Source organism: Ambystoma mexicanum, chromosome 11 (assembly GCF_040938575.1).
Source record: "Ambystoma mexicanum isolate Mex_15411 chromosome 11, UKY_AmexF1_1, whole genome shotgun sequence".
NCBI classification, from domain to species: Eukaryota; Metazoa; Chordata; class Amphibia; order Caudata; family Ambystomatidae; genus Ambystoma; species Ambystoma mexicanum.
In genome coordinates, this window is record NC_090934.1 from 886,231,231 (window position 1) to 886,246,882 (window position 15,652).

General features: G+C 46.5%; 1 protein-coding gene across 4 annotated transcripts in view; it reads left to right on the top strand.

Moving 5' to 3' along the window:
* Positions 1-15,652, top strand: part of MOB2 (MOB kinase activator 2) — a 644,864-nt gene that overhangs the window by 306,098 nt on the left and 323,114 nt on the right. Inside the window, exon 1 of one of the 4 annotated variants that reach the window (XM_069623960.1) lies at positions 6,611-7,442. The exons of the other annotated variants lie outside the window; for them this stretch is intronic. Within the exon in view, the coding sequence (XP_069480061.1) occupies positions 7,333-7,442 (110 nt within the window). The 5' untranslated portion in view covers positions 6,611-7,332. Of the gene's footprint in view, positions 1-6,610; positions 7,443-15,652 lie in introns of those variants that run through there. 4 annotated transcript variants of the gene reach the window in all.

Consider the following 15,652-nt stretch of genomic DNA (forward strand, 5'->3'; position numbering starts at 1 on the left):
AGAATCTCTCTTTCACAGTACCTAGAGGCGTCCGGGCTCCGAACATCTTGGTGGCCTCACTATGAATATTTGAGGCCCTGCTTGGTACCCTGTCCTGGTGCTCTTCAGGGTGCTTTTTCATTCTAATGCAGTTGCAGTGATAACTGCTTCAAATCTTGATGCGGTCCTAACAGTACTGTTTAGCGAGGCGATCGCAGCACACCAATCCCAGCACTACTTTTAACCCTTAAGATGCTTACTCCCTAAAATCATCTTTAAAAGGCCACAACATGCACATAGCAGCCTTCTTTTTCCCATAACTACCAATGATGGGCTCCTTTAACCCTGGAGCCTGCTGCTTTCTTCACCGAAGGATGTGGGTATTGATGGGGGTGTTGGTGGCACAGGCTGATCCCCTGGCTTTGCACCTACCCGTCTGTCTTTTCCCCTCTGCATGTGTTCACATCTGTAGCAGTGTGTCTGCCATTCTTAAGGAAACCGAGGGTTACATGATTCTACAATGGTGCTCTTACTGGCTGAGCGTACACAACTAGTATCCAACATAATGTACGGGTGGCAGTTTGGTGCCACTGCCCCCTCTATCCTGCTCCCACCCTTCTCCCCCAATAGGAGGTCCAGCCGAGGAGACTCCTCTTTGCGTTTGCTTAGCTAACCTTTGCATTGCTGGCATGAACTGCTTTTCTTGGCTTGGTTTAGAGTCCATATTGACATAAGCCTGGAAGAACAGAAGCAGACTTGTTCTGCTTTCTACATAAGGGGGCTGCTTGTTGCTACAAAGTGAGCGCACATGGAGAAGGCTAAGGTGGGGCTTAGTTCCTCGGTATGAGGGCAGTGCTGTTCGTCCATGGAGGTTTGGGGGGGGGGGGATCAGCCTCGATTTGCCTGTTTTGCGGACCAGTTTGGAAAAGTGGGCATTCTGGGCTGCTGCTTGTTTCATTTTTTTTTATTATTAGTGCAAGTTCAATGTGCTTATGATTTTCAGAACAAAAAAAGTAAGCTACCAGTCAAACAAGCCGTAAAATCACAAATTAAAATGTTTGATGGTGGCAGAGTTTAGTTTGTCTGGCCTATTTATTGGCGCAATCTTACACTAGCCTTCGTATTTGGGCCTCCTCTGGATCCCCAATCTACACCGTTAGCAGACATATTAGGCTGCCACTCACGTGCAGGAGTGCCACGGGTAGTGAATGTGCAGTGTTTGGCGGTCTTGTCACCCTGACGGTGTAATTTGGCCAGCAGATGTTTTTTTTTCTACACAAGAAGCAGCCAGTTCAGTCACTGTCAGAAAATGTGATTCTAATGGAACCACTTCTGAACTTATGGTTACTTCCACAGCACTCTGTATTTCTGCTCCTTTTTGCTACTGGTGACTAGCCCACACACTCTCAAACTCGCTTTTTTCTCACCACGCGGTACTCTTCATGTGCAATGAACCGCCTTCTTGAGGCCGCTTCAATCATGAATGTTGAGGAATGGCGCTCACTGCGACTTCATTTTAAGCAAAATGAAATATGGCTTCTAGGTTTGAAGGTGTTAAACCATTTCCTAGTCACAGTGAAGTGCTAAATATGAAATCCATGGCTCCAGCTTTGCTCTATTTAATCAGGGCTTAATTCTTTAAAGAAAGTGTGTGGGGTGGTGGATTATCCGACGTATTGGGAAGTCGGGTCGCAGGAAGTGAACCGATCCTAACGTGTGCAATACGCAAAAACGTTAAGTGCACTTTTTTCAACCCCTTTGCTCGAAATTGACCAATTACATATACATAGAAATGTGGGATAGAGGGGGAGGGGGCGGCATGGGGAATCACAATTCAAAAAAATAAAGACCTGCTTGAAGTTTTTTTTTTTGACAAAGTGCACGCGTTTATAAAAAGGGGTCTTGAAACACTTGTGTATAGGCGCGTTATAAATGCCATATCATATGAAGAGCAATAACCCCTAAAGTGAAATATGAACGTTTCATTCAATTGCTCATTCCCAAGTGACGAGCGTGCACACAGGACAAGTAAGCATTTGCCTTTCAGTCTTTCTCCCGGCACCAGTGCCATCGCTACCCTCTCCTTCGCACCTAACCTTCTTGCTCCCTCACCCAAGGCTCGTAAACCTGGGGTCCTTTGATGGTGACCTACAACTACAACAATTAATCACTGCCCCTACCTCCTCTACATTCAGAAAATTGGTATTTTTCTTACCACTGTACAAAAACTCTAATCTCCATCTTGTGCTCTGCAAACTTGACTGCTGGTCAAGATTACTCCTTGGCCTTTCTATCTACTCCTTCCTCTAGACAAAGTCCTCCTCTTTGCTGCCTACACTCTCTCCAACCTACCCAGATTCCCCCCCCTTCCACTTGTACCTATCGACATGCTGCTTGTCTCTCCCTAAATGTTTCAAGTTCTTTCTCCTTGTCTACAAAGCTATCAATGGTCTTGCCCCTCATCACCTGTCTGATTTTGTATTTCAGTTTACTCCCCATCTTCATCCTCCTCCTGCACTGAATCTCACCATCCCATACCCTCCCTGTGTATCCTATTTCTTTCTTCCTACTTGCCCCAATCCACTGGAACCCACTGCCCATAACAATCAATGCCAACCCAACTGTGGACCTTTTCCAAGCTCTGCTTAAACGTCACTCGCTTGCTAAAGAGGGAGCTACTCCTATACCCTGCCATCATCCCTACCTGACCCCATCACTGCCTGCCGTGACGCTTAATAATGTCATTGTGTATACTTAAAGAGTACTCTTCTTTAGTTTTAAGCACTTGCCTCCAAATGACAGTTGGGGGAGAAAGCAGGAGTACAGACAAGTGGGGGTAGGGAGTGTTATGGCCTTGAGGGTGTCTCTCTCCCCCCCACCTCCCTTCGGCAAACAAGCTAGTTGAATCCTAACCCAGGTGTCACAATACAAAGGTACAAGAGGTGCCTTCCAAACGCCCAGGTCTCGCTTGGTCCTGTTCCTTTGCTCTCTTGTACTGTTCACCCTGAAGTTTCAACCTTTTCCTCCCTTCCATCCTTCTCTCTTCTGTTGTCCCCTCTTTTTTTTTCTCTCCATTTTTCCTTCTTTCTTCCTCCTACTCTCCCCTGCTTTCTACTGTTAGGCTCCCCTCTCTGCACTATTCCTCTTCCTGCACTCCTCTCCCCCTTCTCGCACTCTTCCTCTCCCCCTTCTCGCACTCTTCCTCTCCCCCTTCTCGCACTCTTCCTCTCCCCCTTCTCGCACTCTTCCTCTCCCCCTTCTCGCACTCTTCCTCTCCCCCTTCTCGCACTCTTCCTCTCCCCCTTCTCGCACGCACTCTTCCTCTCCCCCTTCTCGCACGCACTCTTCCTCTCCCCCTTCTCGCACTCTTCCTCTCCCCCTTCCCGTGCTCTTCTCCCCCCCCACTTCCCCACTATTGCGCCATTCCATGCACACACGCCAGTCCTCCTTTCAGCCTTTTAATCCTCTTTGCATTCACTCCCATTCACGCCCTACCATGATGGTCTCACTTTCTCACCTTCCATGCACACTCCCACCCAATTACCACTTTCTCACACTAACCAATACCTCACCTTACATATGCTTTCAGCAAACCTTCTCCATGCTCTCTGTGCCGTTCTTCCCCCTACTTGACCTCTTGGTGGTGGTCCTCCCTTGACCTCATCTGAAAAACCCACACCTTCCTGTTTTTGGGGCCTTTTTGTATCACCTCCAACCTCTTCTTTGGTTCTTTCCCTGCTGGTTGCCCGGACCAACCACTGGCTTCTCTGACAAGGTGCCGGGTTTACAGGTATGGTATACAAGGGTAGGTATAAGAGGCATTAAGCCTCACGCCTTTTTCATTTGCATGTCTGACAGCATTTGGAAATGGTAGACACTTGACATAATCAATTCTAGAGTTTGTCGGGTTTAAACTGAGTGTTCAAATTGTCGTTTTTTTTGTTACTCTTTATCTTGCTTTGCACAGGTAAAACGTCTAGCCAAACATTAAAGCGCTGCAAGGTCTTGCCATGAACAGTGGCTTTCCCACTGTTGTGAATCAAATTTTCCCCCCCACAGAGGTTCCTCTCCTATCTCTTTAGTGCTTCAGTCCCTCCTCCCTATTCTGCCTGCAGCACCCTATATATATTTGAGATCAGTCCCTTGGACGATGTGACATGACTGAGAAAAGATTGTTGCTGTCGGGTCTCTTTACACTCCCTCCTTCCTTTTCGCAGACTAAACCCCCTTCATTTGTATGTAGTGAAAGACTGAGCTTCTCCAGATGCAGCCCTTCCTGTAGTTCTGCCAAGGATATAAAGGTGTCGCCCTTAACCAACTGCCCGGCCCTTTCCCGCCCCCATTTGAATCACAAAGAATTTGAGTCGTTCCTGGATGTCATCCCTGAAGGGGAGAGTGCATATATAGCTCAGTGGTGACAGACATTTGGTGACGCCCTTCATCTCCAACTTCCCCACCATAGTCTCCAAAGAGGTCACAGTAGTCTATGCTGCAGCACCTTGCAAATTGATGTTTTTTGATATGCGGACTGTCTTGCAATCCCACTAGGAGTATAAACATGGTTGCAGTCTGTGTCAGATGGAAAGTCGAAATAGCACCTTGACCCACAGACTGTTCCACTGTCTCACTGAAGGTAAAGTCCGGGTTGCAGACCTGTGTCCTGTAGAGTATCCAGATTGCTAGTTGGATGCGTCGATAACAGTGGTTCTGCAGGTCCTTGACGCTGCTCTCCTGGTTGGGTGGCTCGCACGCTCTAGGCTTTCTGGGTGATGTCCTACGGGACAATCAGAAACTGTCCTGCATTGTGGAATAAAGGGATGGGGCAAGAAAACATGGTCCTTCATTTATATAGCCAGGCACAGGAAGTAGTGGACAGACACTGGCCCTCCAAACTCCCACACCCTTCCTCTCGGGAAGGACTAGCTTTGGCAAAATCCAGTAGCTACCCACCCCATCCCCTCTTGGCACAGTCAGATCCCTAAAACTGTCAGTGGTTCATAGCCTTGTGGACAAGGATCTTTACCAGCAGGCCATGGCGGATGCATCTGCATATCAAAATGCAAATGAGACATTTTACAAGCATCTGATGGAAACGTAATGTGGTCTTGTGCTTGGCTGTCTTGCCCGGATGCTCATGACCTGGGTTTGAATCTCTGGTTCGGCACTGTTTGTAGTAGGCCAAAAGCAGTTCATTTTAACGCTCCAAAATATGTTTTTGTTTACACGAAAACGCCGGGGAGGATGCTGTCTGCACTCTGAAGGGGGGGCAGGCGGGAGTGGCAGCGTGAGCAGAAACAGTCTACCTGCGCCTTCTCTTGACTTGTGGCCTTACTTGAATGCTGGTCAAGACCACCACTGCTTCCCCTCCAGTCACCCAAAATGCCACGAATAGTATTAATGCCTCAACCAGCAAAACCAAGGTGTGGTGCTCATGAGGGATCTGTGATCACTGCTACCGTCATAATTCCGCAGCCCCCCATATTAATATATCATATACCCCCCACATATATAGGGTTTAATGGGGTGGGGGCCAAAAAAAGTCTGCATTTTCGGCCATCGTAATTGTGGGGGGCGACATTTTGGGCCATTACCCTCAATAGCAAGACAGCCACACTTGAACATAAATGCCTATATTCTAAACGGTCAGTTTCACTCGTTTCAGGTGGTGAATATGGCTTGTTATGAGCTTAGCAAGAGTTATGACTGGAGGGTGTGAGTTAATCTTGACCTGACGTAACCCATCGTTCTTCAGCCTACCATGCCAAAAAAAGGGAAAGCACATATGTAAATTAGGTTCCTTCCAGCCATCACCTCTGTTTTGCTAGATTCATCTAGAGTGGGAAAGGTATACCGAAATGGCAGTCCTGAGCTTGCCATGCCTTGGAGACTCAACCTACACCTCACTGATGATGGCCAATAAGCCTAAAAACAGTTATGGCGTTGCTTGCGGTTTACTGCAAGAGGGTATGTGACCTAGCAGTTCGGGCTGTACGGCCCATTTTTGCAGGGAGGGGGTTCGGGGTGGGGTAGACCAATCCTGATTTGCCTATTGTCTTTGCCATTCCATTACAGAAGGAGAATGTGAAAAACGATGGCATGGAGGGTTGCCCAGAACAATTCAAAAGGTTATGATCAATTCAAAAACTTCCACCCTTTCCCTTTTATTAGTTTATTCGCAGTTATCTACTGTGTTTAACTAGTTGCCGTGTCTTTTGACACGAATATTGCCTACTCCAGTTGCATGTTGCTATGTACCTGGCAACTTGCTTCCCAGTGTAGTGACTTACACGTCATTTGGCTGCTTTCCAGAAGTGCCCCGTTTATTTGATACGGCGATGGCTGCATTGCACACTGATTGGCCGCCACATTGGCAGAAGCAGTCGAATTTTCTCCACGGTTTCATTGGCCACGTCTCTGAATGAGACGGCAATAACATATGTGGACGCTGGGTTCAGAGTAAGCCTTTGTCGTCTTGAGCTCCGGCTGTCCTTTGGCAGATGCGGTGGTCACTGGGTTCAATAAGGCAGTTGTCTGCAAGCAAGTCACTGCCCCCAATTGAGCCTCTGAAGGCAACGTTCACTCACTGCCGAGTAGTGTTGGCCTTCCATGGGCCCAACGACAAAAACACCTTTGTGGCACGCGCCATCATGAATGGGACAATTGAGCTTCCGACCCTGCGCCCCCTCCCCCGCCGTCCCCCAGCAGTATTTACACAGACTCGGCGGCTGCCAGGATCCCTATAAGGACTCTTGTTTTGCCTCGGCCGCCGGCCCTCCTCCTCTCCACCGCCGCCTTCCACTTCCTCCTCCCTCTTCCGCGGCGGGCCGGGCTGGGTTGCTCCGCTCACATCCACCGAAGGTAGGCAACGAGTTCTTAGAAGGAAAGAGCGGTGAGCCGCTCTGCTCCCGTAGCAGAGTCCCCAGAGCAACGGGCAGAGCGGGTCAAGCTCAGAACATACCACCCGGAGAGACGGGCAGAGAGACGGGTGTCCCTGCCGTAGAGGTTAGCAACGAGTTTTAAACGAGAGACGGGCGCCAACTTGGAGGGGTAATGAGCTTGGTGCACCTCCTGAAGACTGTCGCAGCGAATTCCCCGAAGAGACAAATGGGAAACTATGTGCGCCTAACGGAGAAAATGAGAGTTCTCCCGAGAGATGTCACAACTCCGTGAATGGACGGGCAGAGAACGGTGAAGAGAATCGCACCCATTTCAAGTTATAGACTGCTCCACACATCCATCGAAGGGAATTACTGCGAGCTCTGTGTTCTCACCTGGACACTGCAGGTGGCCACCGAGAGCACATTCTGCAGCCTTGGCTCCTCTTCCTAGTCCCATCCCAGACCGTCCGTAACCATGGTCGGCGATCACAGCAGCTTCAGTGGGGACCGGACAGGACTGTCGCCTAGCACCAAAACGGGACTAAGTTGCAAAATGGTATTGCAAGCCGTGGGGAAGGTCTTAAGGTAAGACCCTCAAGGCTGTGAGGGTTGAAGATTGGGGCAGGGGTCGAAGGGTGCGCGAGTAGGGACGCTTGTGTTGTCTGACCGCTCTCGGATCACGTGTGCTAGTTTGGAAAACTTGCATGGTTGAGCTGCGACTTTTGACTTAAAACGGCTTGTTCTAACGTAGCGAATTTTCTGGTATTGCTACAAAACCTCGCAGACCACCACTGCGAATCCGAAAATTACGAATATTTAAAGCCCCGTTTTACCCCACATACATATGTGGGGGAGATGGGTTAAGTTGAAATCGGGGGGTTGGGACGGGAGGTTGGTGCATATGCAGTGGGGTAAAGGAAACCTTTTCGCATACGCATTCTTTTTTTTTTTCCCGATATTTTCACAAAGATCCGATTTTCTGACCTTTTGACAGTGAATGTCTTTTTTTTTCTGTCAGTTTTTAGGTTCTGGAGTTGGATGGCATTGATGAACTTTAAACCGCGCGACAAATTGAGGCGTTTGAGAGCGCTGCAGGACTCTATTCAACTTTTATGTGTGTCTCGCTCAGAGTCCGTGCTGGAGTTTAACTCCTTGCTCTGGACCTATATGGGGGGTTGCAACTGCCCCCATGTTGCCAGTCATCTGTCCTATAACACAGCGATATATTCCATTTGATATTCCTTTCGTTCTGGGTGTTAAAATGTGCGCTTTTCAGCGCTTGCCTTACATGCTGCATTTGCTGGAGCCCTTCAGCCGTCCCTTCCCATGGGGGTTTACAGAAGTGTTATCACGAAGTTCACTTTTGACACTGGTTCCTCCATAGTCACTTGGTGACAAAGAAGGATTTATAGTTTTTCAGTGTGCATTTAGTGTCTGTCTATCTCCAGATCTGCTGCTATTAACCCCGGCTGTATTTTTTTGTCCCCATTAAGATGTATGCACCCAGGAATGCCTTTCACTCCAAGCAACCTCCCCAACCCACCAACATGTTCAATTGCCCTAGACTGAGCAGGGGTGTAGGCTATCATTTTGCATGTGCAGATCCTGATTTCGGTTTAATTCTCCTTTCGGGTGCAGGCCACTGTCCACATAAATGGCAGTTGGGGGTACAACTGGCTTTTTCCTCCCTCGCCACTGAACTGAAAAATGTGCTTGGACCATCAAAAACTGTTGCCTTTTATTGACCAATACATCTTATCAGTATTCCATTTGCATGTAATACAAACAAATGACAATCTAATTGGTTCCATAAAGGTACATTGGAAAAAAGGCACTTTCCTTATGGATTTGAGCCTAACTCTCCAACGGTATAGGCTAGTTGCTTTGTACCATTGTGCACTGTGGGCAGGGATGAGTTTTTCACGTTAAAACATGTTCTTATTAGTAGAATTTCTTCCAGGTGTTTGATCCGTGTGGTGGTGATGCTCATAAGGGCAGCGTTGGGTCAAGAGATGTTTAGTATGTACCCTGAGTTTGGTATTAGCAGAATCGTCCTGTACCATTAATGACTTCCCTAGCATGGATATACAGTGCTGTTGGAAGCTTCATGGGATACTGTTGGTGATATTCTTAAGGTTAGAGCTGTTAATCCTAACTTCATTGATTCTTTGAAGAGCTGTTCTTGCCATATGCAGAACGTACAGGACCGGATGTGGCCCAATGTGCTTGATTTGTGACCTGTTCTCGTTGTGTACTAATGCTGCATAGAGATGTTCTCGTTGTGCGCTTGGACTGTTCTAAGCAGGGTATTCCCTTATTTTTTACACTATCAAACTGGTCGAATCTCATTTAGCCCGTTTTTTACATTATTTCACCTACAAAAAAGGTAGATGGTGGATTTGAATTGGATATTTAGAAGGGGGAGAACCGGGTAGGCGAGAGGGGTATGTGGGAGACCCCCACTCCTTAAACCTCCCAACATTTTGCTTTATAAAACCATATCGCAATGTGATTCGACCATTTATATTCGAACACACTTTATTGATCTTAGCTTACATATGGTTCTGCTGGTTACCCTTTTATACGCAATTCTTTACGTGTCTTCGAGATCCCAGGGCTTACAATGAGTGTCTTATTGGTGGGCTTCCAGTCCAGTGAACCTTTAGTTGGGCCTGTGCTTTTTTTCCGGGGTCTCTGCAGTGCAGGCATCGTGCCTACGTCCTGTGCATATTTCTGCAAACAGTACTTTACTGGGCCTTAATGCAGTCTTGTCATCTGCCCACCCCTCCATCAGCCAGGTGTGCGCCTGGGGCTGTGGTGCGCAACTTCCCGTCAAGCCATGAGACGGGCTTTGTCAGGACACGCGCTTATCGTCTCCTATTTCTTAAAGTTATAGGCGAACCAGCCTCGGAAAGGTTGGACGCAATGTGAGGCAGACCTAACATGTCAAAGTTGATCCTGAAATGTACGCCATCCCTGTCTGTCGATCAGAGATCAGCCTGCATGTGCTTGAACGTGTCCTGGCCTTTAAAGTGGATGCCCTACACGTGTCAGACTGTACCCAACTCTTGTCCGCCTTTCAGAGTGGAAATGGTCCTTTCCCTGGCATTTCCTCGAACTAACTTGTGCTCGACATGTCTAGACACAATTTCAGAGAAGCTTAGTTGCTTTGCTTCTTGAGAGGAGGGGACCATGTAAACCAGTATGGGTCCAGTGATCCATTGGAAGCAGTGCATCAGTTTTTAGCTGTGTTCCAGGGGACAAATTATTTGAAGTCCTTTTATTCTAGTGCTTTATGCTGCATCAGCTTACTACCTCCTGCCTCCCCTGTACCCCCCCACCACCCCCTTCTGAAGCACAGATATCCAATAAACTGCCTCGGGATTTACATCCATGCCCCTCAGTGATCACTGTTAGTAAAATAAAAAAATAACAGTCTTGGGATCACTAATTTAGTGCTTTGCATTTTTACCAGTAGTATGTCGACTAGGTTATCGATGCAGAAACCATTGACTTTTCCTCAGTCCCACCTCGCAGGAGAAAATTGCATTGTATTTTGTTAGTTAAATTTACAAAGGCCGCAAGTTCACTTGGAAGTGATGTAGAGTGCTGTTGGATGCATGTCTTTACTACTTCAGTATTCACTTCCTCACATTTACCCCTTCATGCATTTATTTGTTCTGTCTTTCACTTCGCCATACATTCACTTCGTCAATACAGGGAGAGACCCTATTTAACTCCCTTCTTTTCTAATCCATATTATTCCCTCAACCCCTCCTTGACCCTAACATATCTATTCCTGCCAAATGCATACAAAGTAAATGTAAGAAGTAGTAAATGCATGAAGACTTGAATGTCTGACGGAGTCAATATAGCAGAAGTTAGTGTTGAAGTTTTCTGTCGCAATGAAAAGGGGGATATAACTGCTGTTAAGGACTGCATCCTTTATTTTCCCAAAGTAGCTAGTCTGATCGACTCGAAGTAGTTTTAAGCATCCTCAGTAAGTTTAGGATTACCTGAATGTTGAGTAAACCCTCTTTTCAAACAATCCAAATAGTCCGCTGTGGATTCTTTTCTGCCTGCAATTACATAGCTTGCCCCAATCTGTTTGTGGGGCACATCTCTATTCCGAGCTTGATCCAATCCATCTCCCATGTCTGGATCAGCAGATCGCTAATTGGCGTGGTGTGCGATCCATGCCTAACCTCCGGAGGCATAACCACACGGTTTGAAATAGCTGGGAGCTATTTAGCTTCTGCTTTTACTCTGACAATATGGCTGGTTTAAAACCAACAGTTGCAAGGAGCTACTTTTGACTCCCCAGGCCAACTGGTGTCTTACAAATGAATGCTTCTATTTGAGAATGTACATAAAACGAATTGGGACACATTTAAATATTGATTATGTATAATGGGCAAATGGTGTGCATCTCAAGTGGAAGTAGATGAGCAAAGCGCTGTGTACTCACTCCTGATTCCCCAGTGGTAGCTCCTGCCTACTGGGTGATGCCTTACACCCATGAGTTGGTTTTAGCTCCTGCTCCTCAAATCTTAATTTTGAACACTGTAACCACTCTCATGAGCTGGTTCATGTCAGTCCAGGGAGGGCTTTTGCATTGGATAAGGGTCTGGAGCTCCTTAATTCTGACATACTTGTTCTGCCTCTGACCGGAAATATGAACCAATTCATCCCCACATAGTCCTTTGTGTCCCTTTCCAGGTAGGACAACATCTGAGGACTTTCGGTCTGACTAGTCATCTAGCGGAGCGTTGGACAGCCGCCCCTATGAAGACTTCTGGACGCTTATAAGCCGTTTCATTGTACAAACCAGTTTACGCTGTTCTATCCACCATGCTGGTTCCTTTTTGTCCTTGGTACGCTAATCCCGGTGGTCCGTGTTTTCCACTTCAGTCCATAGAGGGCATTCGCAAGCGAGTCGTAGGGGAGCAAGCGGTGGAAAAGTCAAATGAAATCGAGGACTAACTTAAAGGTCTGTTGAAAGTAAAACCTTTAATGGAAATTGGCAATGACGTTATTCAGTTCATGGTTACTGTCCACCTGCAATTTAATTTGCTTTATTTATCATAGAATTTCTCTGTTGCAACCTGCTTTCTGCATACCCTCCACCCCCCCACTCCTTTCCTACCTCTACACCACCTTCATACCTACTGGCTCGCTATACAACACTGGACCCTCTTCATATTACTTCTAACAGTCTTTAAATGAATTCCTGGGCACCACTACCACCTTCATAATCGGGCTACATCTAGCGCCTGCTGCCCTCCTTGCACCCACCACTGGAGTGCCCTACGTTCTAGAAAAAGCTTGATCACCTTCCTGGAATGGGATCCTGTACTGGCCCAGAATATTATACCTCCCCAACCATCACAACAGGCATACATGGTGACTATCCCATCTACCAACTGAAGCGCGCGAGTGAAGTATCCTCGGTTTCTTTATTATTTACCATTTCCCGTTTAACCAACCCCTTGCCACAATTCTCACATCGCATATTGCTAACTAATGTAAGGCAGAAGTGTAGGCTCCTTCGTACATGGACACTCTTGCAAATTGGTGGCTCTTGCTTTATATGCTTCTTTGCATATCGAAAAAACAGGACATTGAATACAGCTTAGCATACCCTGGAGCCACTGTTTTGTGTTGAGGGCATATACTTTATTGTATCTCGAACTCAGACTGGAGTTGGAATGATCTGAGAAAGCTTGGAACCTCTATGCCCCTGAAATTGATTTGATTTATTTTGATACTGTGCCCGTTCGTGTTAATGTAGGGGGGAACCCTAGGTATGTTTGCCAGTTTGATAGTGAAATGCTCTAGTGTAGTGTGTACATGGTACAGGCGGGGCTGCACGGCACACCAGCCACTTGCAGTGTATGGACTGCATTGGCAGACATTCCATGTGACCTGTCCTACTTCCCATCTGTACTCAATTTTTGTTTTCCAAATTTCACGTTGTCCCTGCTTAGTTCCCTTTATAACTCGAGGCTTTCAATTTTTATCAATGGACATATCGCAAGCTCTTACTCTGCTTTCCAGCAGAAGCTCTGTGGCCCAAATCAAGAAGCGAAATCGGACAACTGGGACATGAAGGGGCGTTATTGAAAGGCAGAGCTGAGGACCAAGCAGAGTTCGCACACAAACTCTTTATTGGGCAAACTAAACCTTCACATAGTTATTGCTCTTTTAAAGCATACTACATTATTTCCTACCCACTTGCATGCTACCCAACAGAGTGTAAATCCTTTACTAATCCATTAGTTTTGGAAAGTATGCTATTTCCATTGGAAACTAAAGCATCATCCTTGCATCAGACTTGTTGCAATGCATAAAAAATTGAGTTTACTTTTTGATACGTTTCATGTTACACCATTTACAGATTCTGTCTGTCTCGAACGCCAGTCCATGATCACTGTCCGCATATTAGTTATTTGCCTGTCTTTGTATGGCCAGGTTTGTCTGTGGCTGCCTGACTTGATCTGCAGTCCATTAATATACGTGCCAAGGACGAGTATACTCGTCCTTTTTACATAGACTTCAATAATAGCCTGGCACTTAATGCTTGCACTGTAGTGGATTTTCTGAAAACTGTTCTATTCACAGTGCGTTATGCTGCTCAATTCCTTTATACCCGGAATACTGAGATATATTATGTGTTATTACCGTTTCTTTCATCAAGCATGTCCTTCAACCTGAAGTGTGTTGTTTTTTCTGTTTTTTTAGTTGTAAAATGACTTTCACGAATGTCACGTTTATTAATTAGTCCAGAAATTACGGCATCTGTTCTTTATCTCATAGTAAAGGATGGGTTTCCTGCCAGCTCGCTAGTATTGAAGACCATGTACATATGCTAAGCATTTAAAGAATAGTAACTGCATATTTTCGTGGTTTCACTTAACTTTAGCTCAACATAGGTGCAGTTCTCAGTCCTCAACATGGCACTGAAGTAATCGCTCCCCGTCTCCCCAATTGATTGTTTAGAAAATGCCGTCCTCGCCTGATTAACGCCTTTGGGATGCTCTAGTTTCTAGAAAAGCTTCCCTATTTAGTGTTCAAAGCTTCCTGACCAAATACTCTCCTTGTAGTCTCCTCCGTTCCTCCAGCACCAACTCCCTGTGTGTTAAGCGCTTTGCTAAACGGAGAGCTTGTGGGCGATCACTTTCCTCGGCTGGCTCCCTTCTGTGGAACAGCCTCCTTCTTCCTCTGCGACTTGAGCAAGACCTCCTTAAGTTCTGAAAAAGCCTCAAGACCTTTCGCTTTACCGCCTCTATTCCTGGCTAATCTTACAGCAGCGTGACTGATGTGCAGGACCCTTATGTGTTCTTGGGGGCCTGAGCCCCCCCACCTCTCATCTGAGCTGCTGGCTTTCTACTGCAATTACTTGGCTCCCACTCTCATCGGTGGTTGAACTTACGTTCTTCTGCTCTTAGCACTTACTCTGAGCACTTCTCCATGAGCATAAAAGCACCTTATCCTTCCCCCCCTCCCACTGTGCACTTGCTCATTCTGAGCACTCACAAAGCATAGTAGGTTTGTCTCTTCGGAGTGTCGCTAATGAAGAGTTCCCCATCAATAACGGTTGTTGGAGGCTATAAAAGTGCCCCCTTTTAAACGAAGGGTTACTTTGTTGCTTTCGCTACTCCTTTTCCGTTTCTTTGGTCTTCCGACCACAACGATGCCCGGACTCAACACCTTGTATACAAACTTTGCTTGTAACTGTGTAATAGAATGGTTTACATCTAACTGTGTCTAGGTAACGGGCACATTCATTGAGGAACCAGTCTGCCAATATTTGTGTTTGGATAGATCATTTTAATCGCTCAACACTATTGAAATGATGGATAGTGCAAAATATGAAGTCTCCCCTGCCCTTTGATTGCAGTTTATTGGGGTGTGGGTGAGTGTAGCTGTAATTGCTATACTTTGGCATAAACGACTGGTCATGGTAAATGGAGACTGCAAAACGTGATGCGAGACTGCACCTAGCATATAAAAGAAGCATCTATCCTTTACAGTGGAGCACCTGGCTTATAATTGCACTTAGTTGGGCATATAAGGCTTTAGCAGTCATGTATGGTACCTGGTCCTAGGATGGCTGCAGTTTGGCATACAAGGTTGTATTGATCTAATGATGGCAGGACCTATCCAGGTGAGGGCGTACCACGCATATGGTGACTATATTTGACAGTGAAGGAATGTAATGCCTTTATGAGCTGGCTTGTAGGCCTATGATGCCTGTGCCTATCATATTGGCAATATCTTGGTATGCAAGGCAGCACCTAGCACTGGACTTTTAATGGAAATGTATGGCATTACGTGGACCTTGGGTACAGGAACCAGACAAATAATGCCAACGCTTGCCATTTGAAGTAACTGGGTATATGATGGGGGTGGGAAAACATTTTTTGTCCTCCCGGTTAGTCAATTGTAACTCCAAATGGTGGTTAACGTTTTGTTCAAACCCATGTGCATGCTTTGTAAGTCACTGCATGAGGTGGATTTCGTTTTTTAGAGCAGTAAACTGGTGCTAAAGGGCATTGGTGTGTATGTTCCCAGGGTGAACTAGAGGCACGGTAGGTGTGGCGAGTGAGAACAGCGGGATCAAACTAGTTTGCATTCTTACTGGACTTTGTCAGTGATGGTTCAAGAACCATTGTCAATCTGACGCGTTCTAAGGTTTTTATTGAACATTTTGTAGATCCTATGGCCACCCCTCTTTTGTAGAGAAGAACTTCCATGCTAACCCATGGGTCCCTGATCCCAGTTGAGTAGCCACA